Below are 18,061 nucleotides of genomic sequence, written 5' to 3' on the forward strand. Positions count from 1 at the left end.
GGCTTCAAACATAAAGATATAAAACTGTATTTTTTTGTGAAGAATCAACAACAAGTGGGACACAATCATGAAGTGGAACGACATTTATTGGATATTTCAAACTTTTTTAACAAATCAAAAACTGAACAATTGGGCGTGCAAAATTATTCAGCCCCCTTAAGTTAATACTTTGTAGCGCCACCTTTTGCTGCGATTACAGCTGTAAGTCGCTTGGGGTATGTCTCTATCAGTTTTGCACATCGAGAGACTGACATTTTTCCCATTCCTCCTTGCAAAACAGCTCGAGCTCAGTGAGGTTGGATGGAGAGCATTTGTGAACAGCAGTTTTCAGTTCTTTCCACAGATTCTCGATTGGATTCAGGTCTGGACTTTGACTTGGCCATTCTAACACCTGGATATGTTTATTTTTGAACCATTCCATTGTAGATTTTGCTTTATGTTTTGGATCATTGTCTTGTTGGAAGACAAATCTCCGTCCCAGTCTCAGGTCTTTTGCAGACTCCATCAGGTTTTCTTCCAGAATGGTCCTGTATTTGGCTCCATCCATCTTCCCATCAATTTTAACCATCTTCCCTGTCCCTGCTGAAGAAAAGCAGGCCCAAACCATGATGCTGCCACCACCATGTTTGACAGTGGGTATGTTGTGTTCAGGGTGATGAGCTGTGTTGCTTTTACGCCAAACATAACATCTTGCATTGTTGCCAAAAAGTTCAATTTTGATTTCATCTGACCAGAGCACCTTCTTCCACATGTTTGGTGTGTCTCCCAGGTGGCTTGTGGCTACCTTTAAACGACACTTTTTATGGATATCTTTAAGAAATGGCTTTCTTCTAGCCACTCTTCCATAAAGGCCAGATTTGTGCAATATACGACTGATTGTTGTCCTATGGACAGAGTCTCCCACCTCAGCTGTAGATCTCTGCAGTTCATCCAGAGTGATCATGGGCCTCTTGGCTGCATCTCTGATCAGTCTTCTCCTTGTATGAGCTGAAAGTTTAGAGGGACGGCCAGGTCTTGGTAGATTTGCAGTGGTCTGATACTCCTTCCATTTCAATATTATCGCTTGCACAGTGCTCCTTGGGATGTTTAAAGCTTGGTAAATCTTTTTGTATCCAAATCCGACTTTAAACTTCTTCACAACAGTATCTCGGACCTGCCTGGTGTGTTCCTTGTTCTTCATGATGCTCTCTGCGCTTTTAACGGACCTCTGAGACTATCACAGTGCAGGTGCATTTATACGGAAACTTGATTACACACAGGTGGATTGTATTTATTATCCTTAGTCATTTAGGTCAACATTGGATCATTTAGAGATCCTCACTGAACTTCTGGAGAGAGTTTGCTGCACTGAAAGTAAAGGGGCTGAATAATTTTGCACGCCCAATTTTTCAGTTTTTGATTTGTTAAAAAAGTTTGAAATATCCAATAAATGTCGTTCCACTTCATGATTGTGTCCCACTTGTTGTTGATTCTTCACAAAAAAATACAGTTTTATATCTTTATGTTTGAAGCCTGAAATGTGACAAAAGGTCGCAAAGTTCAAGGGGGCCAAATACTTTCGCAAGGCACTGTATATACTTCTTGAAATTTGTAGATACCCATAAGAACAGAAAGAATGTCTACTTTACTAAACTGTCTGATTCTAGAATAGGCTATGTAAAACTAACTTTATATTTTGTTTCTGTGTTACTATATAGAGCATAATGGAGCTGGAAGGGCATGAAATTACCCACATTCTTGTTTTTGTGAACGAAGCTGGGTTCAATCTGGCCAAAGGCAGGAGACGTGGCTGCAATCTCATTGGACACCGAGCCCCAATTGCCACACCAGGCCAATATTATAATGTGTGCTGCCATTTCTGAGAATGGTGAGAGCACACATATTCCACACATTGGGCCCTATCACACCCAACTTCTCCTGGCCTTCCTAAATACACTTTACAGAGACCTAATACCAGAACACGAAAGAGGTTTAGCTAGACCAGATTTGCCAAATTATGTAATTGTGTGGAATAATGTCAGCTTCTATCGAACCAACATTGTTAGGGAAAGGTTTGCTGCGCATGAAAGGATAACAATGGAGTTCTTCCACCATCCTCCCCATTCCTGAATCCAATAGAAGAGTTTTGTTCAGCATGGAGGTGGAAAGTATATGCCTATCGGGCACAAGATCAGATGTCTCTGTTAGATGCCATGAATGCTGCTTCTGAGGACATCACAGGCGATCTTTGCAGAGGATGGTTGTGCCACGCAAGGAGATTTTTCCCCCGGTGCATCACAAGGGAAAACATCAGATGTGATGTTGACGAAAATCTCTGGCCAGACCAACAAGAGTGACAGGATGTCCACCAAGAAGATAGGTACTTGTAGTGTTACGTACTGTGAGGAGGTACAATTTATTATTTTTTTACAGAACTACGCAGGTTTTTTCATTGTTGCAGGTTTTTTTTGGGGGGGGGGGGGGGGGGGGCATTTTGTGGCTAATTTGCTATTCACTATACATGTAAGAAATATGTAAAAATGGACATGCAAATGTGAATTTTCTGTTACAAAAATGTACTGTTTACATACAAATGTGTATATCCTTTAAATTTTGGCGGCATTGGCCAATTTACTGTCACAATAACTAGGTTTTGAAGCATGAGTTAAATGTTTTGGGTGAGTTACACATTTTTCAGACATGCAATAGAGTTGTGATGTCCCATAAAACAGTGGTGGCAATTGCACTTAGAGTTCAGAGAATGTTAAGACTGTTAAAAAAAATGAGCCAAAGCGATTGAGAAAAACAAACAATAATGCACTTTTCATGCAGCCTAATGTTGGCCAGCTAATAGCCTAACCACCGATAAAGGAACATTACATCGGAGGAACTGTTTAAATGGACTGAATGTTAAAATCCTGTTGCTGCAGTTATGAGTCATTTCCCTGCAACAAAACTGGTCAAATTAAGAGTGTACATCTGTAGATATATACAGTGCATTGCGAAAGTATTCGGCCCCCTTGAACTTTGCGACCTTTTGCCACATTTCAGGCTTCAAACATAAAGATATAAAACTGTATTTTTTTGTGAAGAATCAACAACAAGTGGGACACAATCATGAAGTGGAACGACATTTATTGGATATTTCAAACTTTTTTAACAAATCAAAAACTGAAAAATTGGGCGTGCAAAATTATTCAGCCCCCTTAAGTTAATACTTTGTAGCGCCACCTTTTGCTGCGATTACAGCTGTAAGTCGCTTGGGGTATGTCTCTATCAGTTTTGCACATCGAGAGACTGACATTTTTTCCCATTCCTCCTTGCAAAACAGCTCGAGCTCAGTGAGGTTGGATGGAGAGCATTTGTGAACAGCAGTTTTCAGTTCTTTCCACAGATTCTCGATTGGATTCAGGTCTGGACTTTGACTTGGCCATTCTAACACCTGGATATGTTTATTTTTGAACCATTCCATTGTAGATTTTGCTTTATGTTTTGGATCATTGTCTTGTTGGAAGACAAATCTCCGTCCCAGTCTCAGGTCTTTTGCAGACTCCATCAGGTTTTCTTCCAGAATGGTCCTGTATTTGGCTCCATCCATCTTCCCATCAATTTTAACCATCTTCCCTGTCCCTGCTGAAGAAAAGCAGGCCCAAACCATGATGCTGCCACCACCATGTTTCACAGTGGGGATGGTGTGTTCAGGGTGATGAGCAGTGTTGCTTTTACACCAAACATAACATCTTGCATTGTTGCCAAAAAGTTCAATTGTGATTTCATCTGACCAGAGCACCTTCTTCCACATGTTTGGTGTGTCTCCCAGGTGGCTTGTGGCTACCTTTAAACGACACTTTTTATGGATATCTTTAAGAAATGGCTTTCTTCTAGCCACTCTTCCATAAAGGCCAGATTTGTGCAATATACGACTGATTGTTGTCCTATGGACAGAGTCTCCCACCTCAGCTGTAGATCTCTGCAGTTCATCCAGAGTGATCATGGGCCTCTTGGCTGCATCTCTGATCAGTCTTCTCCTTGTATGAGCTGAAAGTTTAGAGGGACGGCCAGGTCTTGGTAGATTTGCAGTGGTCTGATACTCCTTCCATTTCAATATTATCGCTTGCACAGTGCTCCTTGGGATGTTTAAAGCTTGGTAAATCTTTTTGTATCCAAATCCGACTTTAAACTTCTTCACAACAGTATCTCGGACCTGCCTGGTGTGTTCCTTGTTCTTCATGATGCTCTCTGCGCTTTTAACGGACCTCTGAGACTATCACAGTGCAGGTGCATTTATACGGAAACTTGATTACACACAGGTGGATTGTATTTATCATCCTTAGTCATTTAGGTCAACATTGGATCATTTAGAGATCCTCACTGAACTTCTGGAGAGAGTTTGCTGCACTGAAAGTAAAGGGGCTGAATAATTTTGCACGCCCAATTTTTCAGTTTTTGATTTGTTAAAAAAGTTTGAAATATCCAATAAATGTCGTTCCACTTCATGATTGTGTCCCACTTGTTGTTGATTCTTCACAAAAAAATACAGTTTTATATCTTTATGTTTGAAGCCTGAAATGTGACAAAAGGTCGCAAAGTTCAAGGGGGCCGAATACTTTCGCAAGGCACTGTATGTAGATAGATATGATAGATACTGTAGATAATTACACACACCTCTCTCTGGAGGACAGATACTGTAGCCAGTATGAGGAAGGCCAGGGTGAAGGCTGCTAGGCCAGGGACCAAAGAGGACCTCAGCTCTGTAGTCCCCACCAACCCCTCCCCAACGAGCAGGTAGACCAGTCCAGACCCACACCACAAGGCTGACACGGTCAGACACACACTGGAGAACAACTGGGACTGGGACAGGCTGCGACGCACCCCTAGTGGGAGGGAGGGAGGGAGGGAGGGAGGGAGGGAGGGAGGGAGGGAGGGAGGGAGGGAGGGAGGGAGGGAGGGAGGGAGGGAGGGAGGGAGGGAGGGAGGGAGGGAGGGAGGGAAAAACATTTATTGATCTCTGGCTAATACCACATTCAAACACACAGTCAATACAATGAAATCATGAATGCATGCCTTAGTCCACGTTAGCATAGTTAATGGTGCTCCGCCATTTCCTGGATGCTAGAATTCTAATTGTTTGCCTAATATTTGTTTATATGACAAAACAAGAAATGTATAGTGTAGAGAATCATGTGTCCATCTAAACCAATATGTTCAATATATTGCATTTAAAGCTGTTTGACGCTGGTGAACAAAACCGAAAGAAAGAGACGCAACAACAAAACTCAAGAAATGGAAGCATAGAAATAGTGCACATAGAAAGGGTAACAGAGTATGGTTAACATTTATATGAGTAATAAACAGTAGGTAGGCTACCAGAGTATGCCAAAAGGGAAGCGATGATGAGCAGCAGCACCCCCAGTGCAGTATGGGGGATGAAGTCTTTGTCAGGAGAGCTGCCATAGTTATTCACCAACAGCAGCAGAGAACCTGTAGGAGAAACCAACAGAAAAGGTAAAAGTACAGCAGGCTTTAGACCAAACCAACTCAGAAAAAGAGCCAATTGTTTGACAAGAACCCATGAACACAGATCCAAGTTTCTGTACCGCAACTTGACTGAAGCACCTGACCACTTTCACTCAAATCCACAATGGGGGAGCAAACATGTTGCCTCGTGATTGGTCAACATACGCACAATTAGTAGCCTGTGGCCTATGGTCGAATTCCTGTGCGACTATATGCGTGTGCATTGTATTGCATTCAAACTTTGGTTGGCTAGGCTACCTAGGCCTTTTCAATCCAAAATGATTGACAGGAAAAATTAAATCAACTAAAAGTGATGACATACAGTACCAGTCAGAAAGTTTTTCTTTATTTTACTATTTTCTCCATTGTAGAATATTAGTGAAGACATCAAAACTATGAAATCATGTAATTACAAAAATGTGTTAAACAATTCAAAATATATTTTATATTTGAGATTCTTCAAAGTAGCCACAAAGCCACAAAGTAGCCACCTTGATGACAGCTTGCACTCTCTTGGCATTCTTTCAACCAGCTTCTTGAGGAGTGCTTTTCCAACAGTCTTGAATGAGTTCCCACATATACTGAGCACTTGTTGGCTGCTTTCCTTCCCTCTGCAGTCCAACTCATCCCAAACCATCATAATTAGGTTGAGGTTGGGTGATTATGGAGGCCAGGTCATCTGATGCAGCACTACATTCACTCTCCTTCATGGTAAAATAGCCCTTACACAGCCTGGAGGTGTGTTGGGTCATTGTTCTGTTGAAAAATAAATGATAGTCCCACTAAGCGCAAACCAGATGGAATGGCGTATCACTGAAGAATGCTGTGGTAGCCATGCTGCTTAAGTGTGCCTTAAATTGTAAATGAATGTGTCACCAGCAAAGCACTCCCACACCATCACACCACTTCCTCCATGATTCACAGTGAGAACCACACATGCAGAGATCATCCGTTCACCTACTCTGCATCCCACAAAGACACGGCGGTTGGAAAAATAAACTCATCAGACCAAATGACAGATTTCCACCTGTCTAATGTCCATTGCTTGTGTTTCTTTGCCCAAGCAAGTCTCTTCTTATTATTGGTGTCCTTTAGTAGCGGTTTCTTTGCAGCAATTTGACCACAAAGGCCTGATTCATTCAGTCTCCTCTTAACAGTTGATGATGAGATGTGTCTGTTACCAGAACTCTGTGAAGCATTTATTTGGGCTGCAATTTCTGAGGTTGAAAACTTAAATTAACTTATGCTCTGCAGCAGAGGTAACTCTGGGTCTTCCATTCCTGTGGCCGTCCTTATGAGAGACAGTTTCATCATAGTGCTTTGTGGTTTTTGCGCCTGCACTTCAAGAAACTTTCAAAGTTCTTGAAACGTTCCGCATTGACTGACCTTCATGTCTTAAAGTAATGATGGACTGTCATTTCTCTTTGCTTATTTGAGCTGTTCTTGCCATAATATGGACTTGGTCTTTTGCCAAATAGGGCTAGCTTCTGTTAACCAACCCTACCATGTCACAACACAACTGATTGGCTCAAATGCATTAAGAAGGAAAGAAATTCCACAAATTAACTTTTAACAAGATACAACTGTTAATTGAAATGTATTCCTAATAAGATAATTATGTTCTCCAGGTACAGCACCAAATGTAATTATATTACTCTCAGTCTGCAAACCAGAATTTGTAAGATACAGGTCGAATGAAACAGATGGAGGCCCAGCTAAATAGTCAAAAAGGTTTATTCACGGAACGTTCTGAAGTCAAGAATACAAAACAATTCATTTAATACTGACTTCTCACGCCCACACATTCACACAGCCATACGCACACACACACACAAACAGACACACATACACACATACCCACACACACATGCACACAAACCGAGACACACACATGTCCTGCTACACACACTGTCTGTCTCACTACCTAGCCGACAGAGAAAGTGACTTTGTCCTTGAGACGTACTCCCCGTTCTCTCCCAAATCTCTAGTCAGGTCAGCACCGAGCTCAGACAGTCTGTTTAAAATACCAAAGGCATATTGTTTTACCCTAATTCTGACTAGGACTACACATTTATTGATTATGATTTTATACATTCTAATCAATTCCATACAATTATATGTTTCAGGGCGGAATATTCTAATCATTCAATTAACAGACAATTTTCACCTATCAATTCCAGGTGACTACCTCATGAAGCTGCTTGAGAGAATGCCAAGCGTGTGCAAATCTGTTATCAAGGCAAAGGGAGGCTACTTTGAAGAATCTCAAATATAAAATATATTTAGATTTGTTTAACACTTTTTTGGTTACTACATGATTCCATATGTGTTATTTCATAGTTTTGTCTTCACTATTATTCTACAATTTAGAAAATAGTAAGAATAAAGAAAAACCCTGGAATGAGTAGGTGTGTCCAAACTTTTGACTGGTACAGTAGATTAAACTGTGTTAATGCACCAGTAATTGTTTTATTACAGATTTATATAGGCCTATGATGCAGCCCTGTTAGTTGTATTGTCTAATCGCAGTTATCTGTGTAATGGAAACCCCTGTTAGTCTTGCTTTAAAATGTTATACAAATGAACAAGTACATCAAGTAGTTCAGACAGAGTTTTCACTCTCCCTAGGGCCAGGAGTTTTTTCAGGAGTTTTTTTTTATTACTATGTGACCTGGTTAGAACAACTCTGGTCCTATCATTTCCAAAATGAACCCTTTTACAACTGATTACTCACTATGTCATATAGAGGTCGACCGATTAATCGGAATGGGCGATTAATTAGGACCGATTTCAAGTTTTCATAACAATCGTAAATCTGTATTTTTGGACACCGATTTGGCCGATTTTTTAAATGTTTTATATATATATTTTTACACCTTTATTAACTAGGCAAGTCAGTTAAGAACACATTCTTATTTTCAATGATGGCCTAGGAACAGTGGGTTAACTGCCTTGTTCAGGGGCACAACGACAGATTTTTACCTTGTCAGCTCAGGGATTCAATCTTGCAACCTTACAGTTAACTAGTCCAATGCTCTAACCACCTGCCTCTCATTGCACTCCACGAGGAGCGTGCCTGTTACGCAAATTTGGTAAGAAGCTAGGTAAGTTGCTAGCTAGCATTAAACTTACCTTATAAAAAACAATCAATCAATCATAATCACTAGTTAATTACACATGGTTGATGATATTACTAGTTTATCTAGCGTGTCCTGCGTTGCATATAATCGATGTGGTGCGCATTTGTGAAAAAGGACTGTCGTTGCTCCAACATGTACCTAACCATAAACATCAATGCCTTTCTTAAAATCAATACACTAGTATATATTTTTAAACCTGCATATTTAGTTAATATTGCCTGCTAACATGAATTTATTTTAACTAGGTCAATTGTGTCACTTCTCTTGCAACAGAGTCAGAGTATATGCAGCAGTTTGGGCCGCCTGGCTCGTTGCGAACTGTGTGAAGACTATTTATTCCTAACAAAGACAGCCAACTTCGTTAAACAGGGGATGATTTAACAAAAGCATATTTGCGAAAAAAGCACAATCGTTGCACGACTGTACCTAACCATAAACATCAATGCCTTTCTTAAAATCAATACACAGAAGCATATATTTTTAAACCTGCATATTTAGCTAAAAGAAATCCAGGTTATCAGGCAATATTAACCAGGTGAAATTGTGCCACTTCTCTTGCGTTCATTGCACGCAGAGTTAGGGTATATGCAACAGTTTGGGCTGCCTGGCTCGTTGCGAACTACTTTGCCAGAATTTTAAGTAATTATGACATAACATTGAAGGTTGTACAATGTCATCACGTTGGCCTGTGGGTAAGGTTTATGACCCTCCCCATAAATACCTTTCTCCCTTCCCTCTCTCTTGACTCTACAGAGGGACTCTTGAATAGCCTTTGTTAAACATAGAGAGTCTGGGAACATCAAACAAGTGGAGGGAAAGGAACCATATTTTGGTAATAGAACCAGTTGAAAATATGCGTTGTTACTTAATGAATATGATGTCAGTTCGGTTGTCATCTGAGACATTATGACCGATGACAGGACGACCTAAACTGTATCTGGGAAAGTCTACACATTATAGTTATCAGATACACATGGAATTGTTGTGCAATTTAAATGTTTAAATATACAATTATTTGTGAAAAGGTTAAATGTAATTTTAGCTGAGAAATGAGAGATTTGGGTTTTCATAAGGTTAGGGCTCTGCTCAATCAGTGGCCCGCCCCTGTGAAGAGACATGGGTTATAAACTATGAAACACACCCTTCTCCCTCCACTATATAAGCCCTTGATAAAAATGTAACATCTGTTCCGGGTACATTAGGACAACGGTCCAATGTCAGAAGGATTCAGATAATAACTACAGAACGAAGCCAACCTCAGCGTGAGCTTTGGTTGCGAATGGTATGAACTTTGAACTCTTATTCGCTACAGAAGTGATACCTCCTAGCCGTTGAGTTAGCAGCGCCCGCTGTAAACGTGGGCTAGGAGAGGACAGACAGAGTATCCCGTCTACCACACAACGACGACACTACAACATTTCCCGTTCACCACCAGGGACACTCTTCAAAGGACAAATGACTCTGGAAGGCAACATGGCCTTCCATCTACCACCAACCTATTGAAGCGCAGCTCAGAGTAAATACTTATTGCATTTTCCTTTTCCAAATGGGCGGTAATATAGAATGCATAAGATTCCGCTAGGGACGTTTTCCTTTATGACATAATTTGTAATCAAGGTATGATTCAATCTGTGTATATGTAATTCTGTGTGATTAGTTAGGTATTTAGTAAATAAATAATTAAACCTAATTTTGTATTGCTGATTCAACTTGTTAGCCAGGGTTCGTGAAGATAACCAAGAATTTACAAGAATTTATAAGGTGACGATTAATATTGACTGCTATTGATGTAAAATATTACTAGGTCTTTAAGAGTTTTTTCGGAAGATAACTGCTCTATAAATATTATTTTGTGGTGCCCCGACTTTCTAGTTAATTAAATTTACATGATTAGCTCAATCAGGTAATATTAATTACAGGGAAAGGATTTTATAAAATAGCATGTCATATCACTTAATCCGGCATAGCCAAAGACACGACAACAATGTAACTGCAATATTTAGACTTAGGGATGCCACCCCTTAGATAAAATACGGGACGGTTCCGATTTTCACTGAAATAATAAACGTTTTGTTTTCAAAATGATAGTTTCCGAATTCGACCATATTAATGAACAAAGGCTCGTATTTCTGTGTGTTATTATGTTATAATTAAGTCTATGATTTGATAGAGCAGTCTGACTGAGCGATGGTAGGCAGCAGCAGGCTCGTAAGCATTCAGTTAAACAGCACTTTCGTGCATTTTGCCAGCAGCTCTTCGCAATGCTTCAAGCATTGAGCTGTTTATGATTTCAAGCCTATCAACTCCCAAGATTAGGCTGGTGTAACCGATGTGAAATGGCTAGCTAGTTAGCGGGGTCCGCGCTAATAGCGTTTCAAACATCATTCGCTCTGAGACTTGGAGTAGTTGTTCCCCTTGCTCTGCAAGGGCCACGGATTTTGTGGAGCGATGGGTAACGATGCTTCGAGGGTGGCTGGGTTCGAGCCCAGGTAGGGGCGAGGAGAGGGACGGAAGCTATACTGTTACACTGCCAAAAGTAAAGTGCCTATAAGAACATCCAGTAGTCAAAGGTATATGAAATACAAATGGTATAGAGAGAAATCGTCCTATAAATACTATATTAACTACAACCTAAAACCTCTTACCTTGGAATATTGAAGTCTCATGTTAAAAGGAACCACCAGCTTTCATATGTTCTCATGTTCTGAGCAAGAAACATAAACGTTAGCTTTTTTTACATGGCACATATTGCACTTTTACTTTCTTCTCCAACACTTTGTTTTTGCATTATTTAAACCAAATTGAACATGTTTCATTATTTATTTGAGGCTAAATTGATGTTTATTGATGTATTGTATTAATTTCAAATAAGTGTTCATTCAGTATTGTTGTAAATGTCATTATTACAAATAAATAAAAATAATCCGCTTTTTTTGGTCCTCCAATAATCGTTATCGGTATCAGCGTTGAAAAATCATAATCGGTCAACCTCTAATGTCAAATCCCTGCACATGGATTGTCACACAACACAATTCCACAGATGTCTCAAATTTTGAGGGAGCCTGCAATTGGCACGCTGACTGCAGGAATTTCCACCAGAGCTGTTACCAGAGAATGTAATGTTCATTTCTCTACCATAAGCTGCCTCCAACGTTGTTTTAGAGAATTTGGCAGTAAGTCCAACAAGCCTCACAACCGCAGACCACGTGTAAACATGCCACTCCAGAACCTCCACATCTGGCTTCTTCACCAGCGGGATCGTCAGTAACCAGCCACCCGGCAGCTGATGAAACTGGGGGTTTGTGCAACCAAAGAATTTCAGACAGTGTGTATGGCATTGTGTGGGCGAGCGGTTTGCTGATGTCAACATTGTGAACAGAGTGCCCCATGGTGGTGGTGGCGTTATGGTATGGGCAGGCATAAGCTACGGACAACGAACACAATTGCATTTTATCGATGGCAATTTTTATGCAGATTTCCGTAACGAGATCCTGAGGCCCATTGTCGTGCCATTCATCCGCCACCATCACATCACCTCACGCCACTCAGGCTCTCGAGTGGCGCAGCAGTCTAAGGCACTGCATCTCAGAGCTAGAGGCATCACTACAGACACCTTGGTTCGAATCCAGGCTGCATCATAACCGGCTCTGATTGGGAGTCCCATAGGGAGGCGCACAATTGACCCAGCGTCATCCGGGTTTGGCCGGTGTAGGCTGTCATTGTAAATCGTCTGAGATCCCTAAAGATTGGAAAGCTGCCGCGGTCATCCCCCTCTTCAAAGGGGGTGACACCCTAGACCCAAACTGTTACAGACCTATATCCATCCTGCTCTGCCTATCTAAAGTCCTCAAAAGCCAAAGTTAATAAACAGATCACTGACCATTTCGAATCCCACCATACCTTCTCCGCTGTGCAATCTGGTTTCCGAGTTGGTCATGAGTGCACCTCAGCCACGCTCAAGGTACTAAACGATATCATAACCACCATCAATAAAAGACAGTACTGTGCAGCCGTCTTCATCGACCTGGCCAAGGCTTTCGACTCTGTCAATCACCGTATTCTTATCGGCAGACTCAATAGCCTTGTTTTTTCTAATGACTGCCTCGGCTGGTTCACCAACTACTTTGCAGACGGAGTTCAGTGTGTCAAATCGGAGGGCCTGTTGTCCGGACTACTGGCAGTCTCTATGGGGGTACCACAGGGTTCAATTCTCGGGCTGACTCTTTTCTCTGTATATATCAATGATGTCGCTCTTGCTGCGGGCGATTCCCTGATCCACCTCTACGCAGACGACACCATTCTGTACACTTCTGGCCCTTCCTTGGACATTGTGCTAACTAACCTCCAAACGAGCTTCAATGCGATACAACACTCCTTCCGTGGCCTCCAACTGCTCTTAAACGCTAGTAAAACCAAATGCATGCTTTTCAACCGTTCGCTGCCCGCACCAGCCCGCCCGACTAGCATCACTATCCTGGACGGTTCTGACCTAGAATATGTGGACAACTATAAGTACCTAGGTGTCTGGCTAGACTGTAAACTCTCCTTCCAGACTCATATTAAACATCTCCAATCCAAAATCAAATCAAGAATCGGCTTTCTATTTCGCAACAAAGCCCTCCTTCACTCACGCCGCCAAACTTACCCTAGTAAAACTGACTATCCTACCGATCATCGACTTCGGCGATGTCATCTACAAAATAGCTTACAATACTCGACTCAGCAAACTGGATGCAGTGAATCACAGTGCCATCCGTTTTGTTACCAAATCACCTTATACCACCCACCACTGCGACCTGTATGCTTTAGTCGGCTGGCCCTCGCTACATATTCGTCGCCAGACCCACTGGCTCCAAGTCATCTATAAGTCTATGCTAGGTAAAGCTCCGCCTTATCTCAGTTCACTGGTCACGATAACAACACCCACCTGTAGCACACATTCCAGCAGGTATATCTCACTGATCATCCCCAAAGCCAGTGACTGGAACGAATTGAAAAATCGCTGAAGTTGGAGACTTTTATTTCCCTCACCAACTTTAAACATCTGCTATCTGAGCAGCTAACCGATTGCTGCAGCTGTACATAGTCCATCTGTAAATAGCCCACCCAATCTACCTACCTCATCCCCATACTGTTTTTATTTTATTTACTTTTCTGCTCTTTTGTACACCAGTATCTCTACTTGCACATCATCATCTGCTCATTTATCACTCGTGTTAATCTGCTAAATTGTAATTATTGCTCCTATGGCCTATGTATTGCCTACCTCCTCATGCCTTTTGCACACACTGTATATAGACTTTCTTTTTTCTACTGTGTCATTGACTTGTTTATTGTGTTATTGTCTTTTTCATTGTTTACTCCATGTGTTGTTGTCTGTGTCACACTGCTTTGCTTTATCTTGGCCAGGTCGCAGTTGTAAATGAGAACTTGTTCTCAACTAGCCTACCTGGTTAAATAAAGGTGAAATAAATCAAATAAATAAAATAAAATAATTTGTTCTTAACTGACTTGCCTTGCCTAGTTAAATAAAGGTTAAATAAATAAATGTAACAAAAATGTATGTTTCAGCATTATACTCCACAGCCTGTCGTAAGGATCTGTACACAATTCCTGGAAGCTGAAAATTAACCAGATCTTCCATAGCCTGCATACTCACCAGACATTTCGCCCATTGAGCATGTTTGGGATGCTCTGCATCAACATCTACAAGAGCGTGCTCCAGTTCCCGAGAAATTCCAGCAACTTGGCACAGACATTGAAGAGGAGTGGGACAACATTGTACAGGCCACAATCGACAGCCTCATCAACTCTACAGTATGCAAAGGAGATGTGTCGCGCTGCATGAGGCAAATGTTGGTCACACCAAATAAATAATGACTGGTTTTCTGATCCACACCCCTACCTTTTAGTTAAGGAATCTGTGACCAAAATATACATGTGAACACCCCTTCAAATTAGTGGATTCGGCTATTTCAACCACACCTGTTATTGACAGGTGTCTAAAATCGAGCACACAGCCATGCAATCTCCATAGACAAACATTGGCAGTAGAATGGCCTTACTGAAGAGCTCAGTGACTTTCATAGGATGCCTTTTCAACAAGTCAGTTTATAAAATGTCTGCCCTGCTAGAACTGCCCTGGTCAACTGTAAGCGCTGTTATTGTGAAGTGGAAACATCTAGGAGCAACAACAGCTCAGCCACAAAGTGGTAGGCCACACAAGCTCACAGAACGGGACAGCCAAGTGCTGAAGCGTGTAGTGCATAAAAATGGTCTGTCCTTGGTTGCAACACTCACTGCCGAGTTCCAAACTGCCTCTGAAAACAATGTCAGCACAATAATTGTTCGTCAGGAGCTTCATGAAATGGGTTTCCATGGCCAAGCAGCCACACACAAGCCTAAGATCACCATGCGCAATGCCAAGCGTCGGCTGTATGGGTATAAAGCTTGTCGCCATTGGACTCCGGAACAGTGGAAACGCGTTCTACAGAGTGATGAATAACGCTACACCATCTAGCAGTCCGAAGGACGAATCTGGGTTTGGCAAATGCCAGGAAAACACCACCTGTCCGAATGCATAGTGCCAACTGTAAAGTTTGGTGGATGAGGAATAATGTTCTGGGGCTGTTGTTCATGGTTCGGACTAGGCTCCTTAGTTCCAGTGAAGGGAAATCTTAACGCTACAGCATACAATGACATTCTACACGATTCTGTGCTTTCAACTTTGTGGCAACAGTTTGATGAAGGCCCTTTCCTGTTTCAGCATGACAATCCCCTGTGCACAAAGCGAGGTCTATACAGAAATGGTTTGTCAAGATCGGTGTGGAAGAACTTGACTGGCCTGCACAGAGCCCTGACCTAAACCCCATCGAACACCTTTGGGATGAATTGAAACACAGATTGCGAGACAGGCCATATCACTCAACATCAGTGCCCAACCTCACTAATGCTCTTGTGGCTGAATGGAAGCAAGTCCCAGTAGCAATATTCCAACATCTAGTGGAAAGCCTTCCCTGAAGAGTGTTATATCAGCAAAGGCGGGACCAACTCCATATTAATACCCATGATTTTGGAATGAGATGTTCAACGAGCAGTGTCCACATACTGTTGGTCATGTAGTGTATCTGTATTCCCAGTCATGTGAAATCCATAAATTAGGGCCTAATTATCTTATTTAAATTGACTGATTTCCTGATATGAACTGTAACTCAGTAAAATCTTTGAAATTGTTGCATGTTGCATTTATATTTTGGTTCAGTGTATGTTTTCTAAAAACCTTCCAGAGAAGTAATGGCAGTGAAAATTCAGTATCATATCAAATGTTGTATCATACTGTACAACAGCTAACAATCACCGCAGGTATTTGCTGATAGTTGCTGGTTGAAAATACAATCAACACAGGATGTCTTAATCAGCGGGTTTAGTATAAATGAATAGACCAGTTCCAAACCTCTCTGCTAATAACAGCTAGTTTTCAGGTTAGGCTACATTTCCCCCCCATTAGGCTCTTCTTCTCTGGTGAATTGATCACACTGTGGTTAATGCACCACTTTGTTGCCCTTCCACTCCCCACTCAACATTTTTTGCATGAGAATAATTTTTTTGCAAAGAAAAACTAGTTTTGTTTCGTTTTGATCACTTTAATGGAAAACTATTACAGTAAGGTATTTAATTGTTGCCCAGAGATGATTTGATATTGAGATAAGTTGTTTTTTTACAGCTGCATTGGGCCTTTAAAATTCAGGAAATGTATGTATGTATGTACGTACGCCTCTGCTCCTATTTATTTCACAGAAACCTGGGCGTGGTTTGTACTCCAGTTTAGCGGGAAAGGAGAGTATAGCTCCAAGTCCTATGTTAGTCTACTGAAATTGTTTGCTGATCAGTTTTTATCACCTGGCTAATGTGGCATCCCCCAGAGCAGGCTCAACCTGCCCGGCTGCCATGCCATAAATTGTCCATCACTTACTTATCAATGCGGATTAACCAGAAAGATCAGTTTTATGTTTACTGGAATTCTTTACAGTTGTGTTGTTTTCAGTAATAAAAAAATCACCTGGGGCAACTTTAGAGCAAGCTCAACTTTCCAAATACCCAGTTTACTTGCCCCAGGCAATAGGACAACTCCTGAAACAACCAGTCCCTGAAACAACCAGTAGTTTTACCTGCTTACCATCAGAAGGAAAAAAATCCCCACTCTGGGACCTGTGGTGCCATCTCTGCTCATGTCTCTTATTAAGCCATTTTGAGAAAACCAAATAAAAAAATAAGCGAATTAATTGATAATCTACATTAATGTATACTATAATACATATACTATCGTCGCTGTCTGATGAAAACCTCGTATTTCCAAAACAGAAACTTTGTAGGATTTTTTTTCCTCCATATTTTCCCAATAACAAACATGCCACTATTTTGAATAAATGTTCTTGGTCCTAGAGTCATGAAATGTTCAGAGTACATTGAGTTGAGTTACTTCAAATAAATGTACAAAAAATAGAATTGCAACAACGGAGTTCATCAGACAGCGACTATATAAACCTTCACAAAAAAATGTGTGATCACAATATGAGACATATTAGGATAAATAAAACCAAAAATAACAACAAATAAAAGTTCCCACTCCTTTTCTTATCGAATGTGATTCGATTGTCGATCAATGAACTATTATGAAGTCGTCAATAGTTGGTTATCCATGCTAGGTATTGTTTTATGATAAACTTCTCATAGCTCAATAAACTCAATAATATATCGCAATACAGGAATACTTCTTTAGACGGCTTAAAGCTATAAAAAAAAAGTATTGGAAATAGAAATGATCAGTCAGAATTCAAAATTTTCATCTGGACTTACCGCCGGAGATCCCGAGGATACCCACGGAGAAATGCAGCGACTCCAGCTCAGCCATCACCCGAGCATCTGATGCACGCGCCACGGAGCGCTGAGGTTATAAATACATTTACGGTTTTCTTACGTCAGTCTCTACCTGTTACAGGACACTGCCGGAGGATAGTCGGGAAAGTTACCTCATAAACAACAACACAGGGACAACAAGAGATCCTTTTTGTCAGAACTATTCAGGAAGTTCTGCCTCGTGAAATGAATTCTATTTTCCAATGCCGTACACTCATGGATATGCACATCGGTGCACGCCTATCTTGTAGCCTGATGTTTGACATGCATTAAATAAACCGACATTTCAAAGCTAGACACATCCTTCTTATCTATGAAAATTATGAACATCTGAAGTTGCAGAAATTTACCCTAGACACCTTTTTTTAATATTGTCTTTTGAAGGGGCAATCTGCGATTGCTACATTCATTTTTAGACTTTTAAATTAATGATATATAGACATTGATTCTTCAGGAATATAGTCTAACTTATACATGTTTTATACGTTTTAATTTAGCTGTAACCCCAT

General features: G+C 41.0%; 1 protein-coding gene across 1 annotated transcript in view; it reads right to left on the reverse strand.

The window, feature by feature from the left end:
- The window catches only part of LOC110507151, a 33,681-nt gene extending 15,951 nt beyond the window's left edge, over positions 1 to 17,730 (reverse strand). The window contains exons 1-3 of the mRNA XM_036965627.1: positions 17,493 to 17,730; positions 5,347 to 5,460; positions 4,645 to 4,853 (exon numbers count right to left, since the gene is read on the reverse strand). Of these exons, the coding sequence (XP_036821522.1) occupies positions 4,645 to 4,853; positions 5,347 to 5,460; positions 17,493 to 17,547 (378 nt within the window). The 5' untranslated portion in view covers positions 17,548 to 17,730. The remainder of the gene's footprint in view (positions 1 to 4,644; positions 4,854 to 5,346; positions 5,461 to 17,492) is intronic.
- Between the last annotated feature and the right edge of the window lie 331 nt (positions 17,731 to 18,061).

The sequence above is a fragment of the Oncorhynchus mykiss genome, chromosome 27, assembly GCF_013265735.2.
Source record: "Oncorhynchus mykiss isolate Arlee chromosome 27, USDA_OmykA_1.1, whole genome shotgun sequence".
Classification (NCBI taxonomy): Eukaryota; Metazoa; Chordata; class Actinopteri; order Salmoniformes; family Salmonidae; genus Oncorhynchus; species Oncorhynchus mykiss.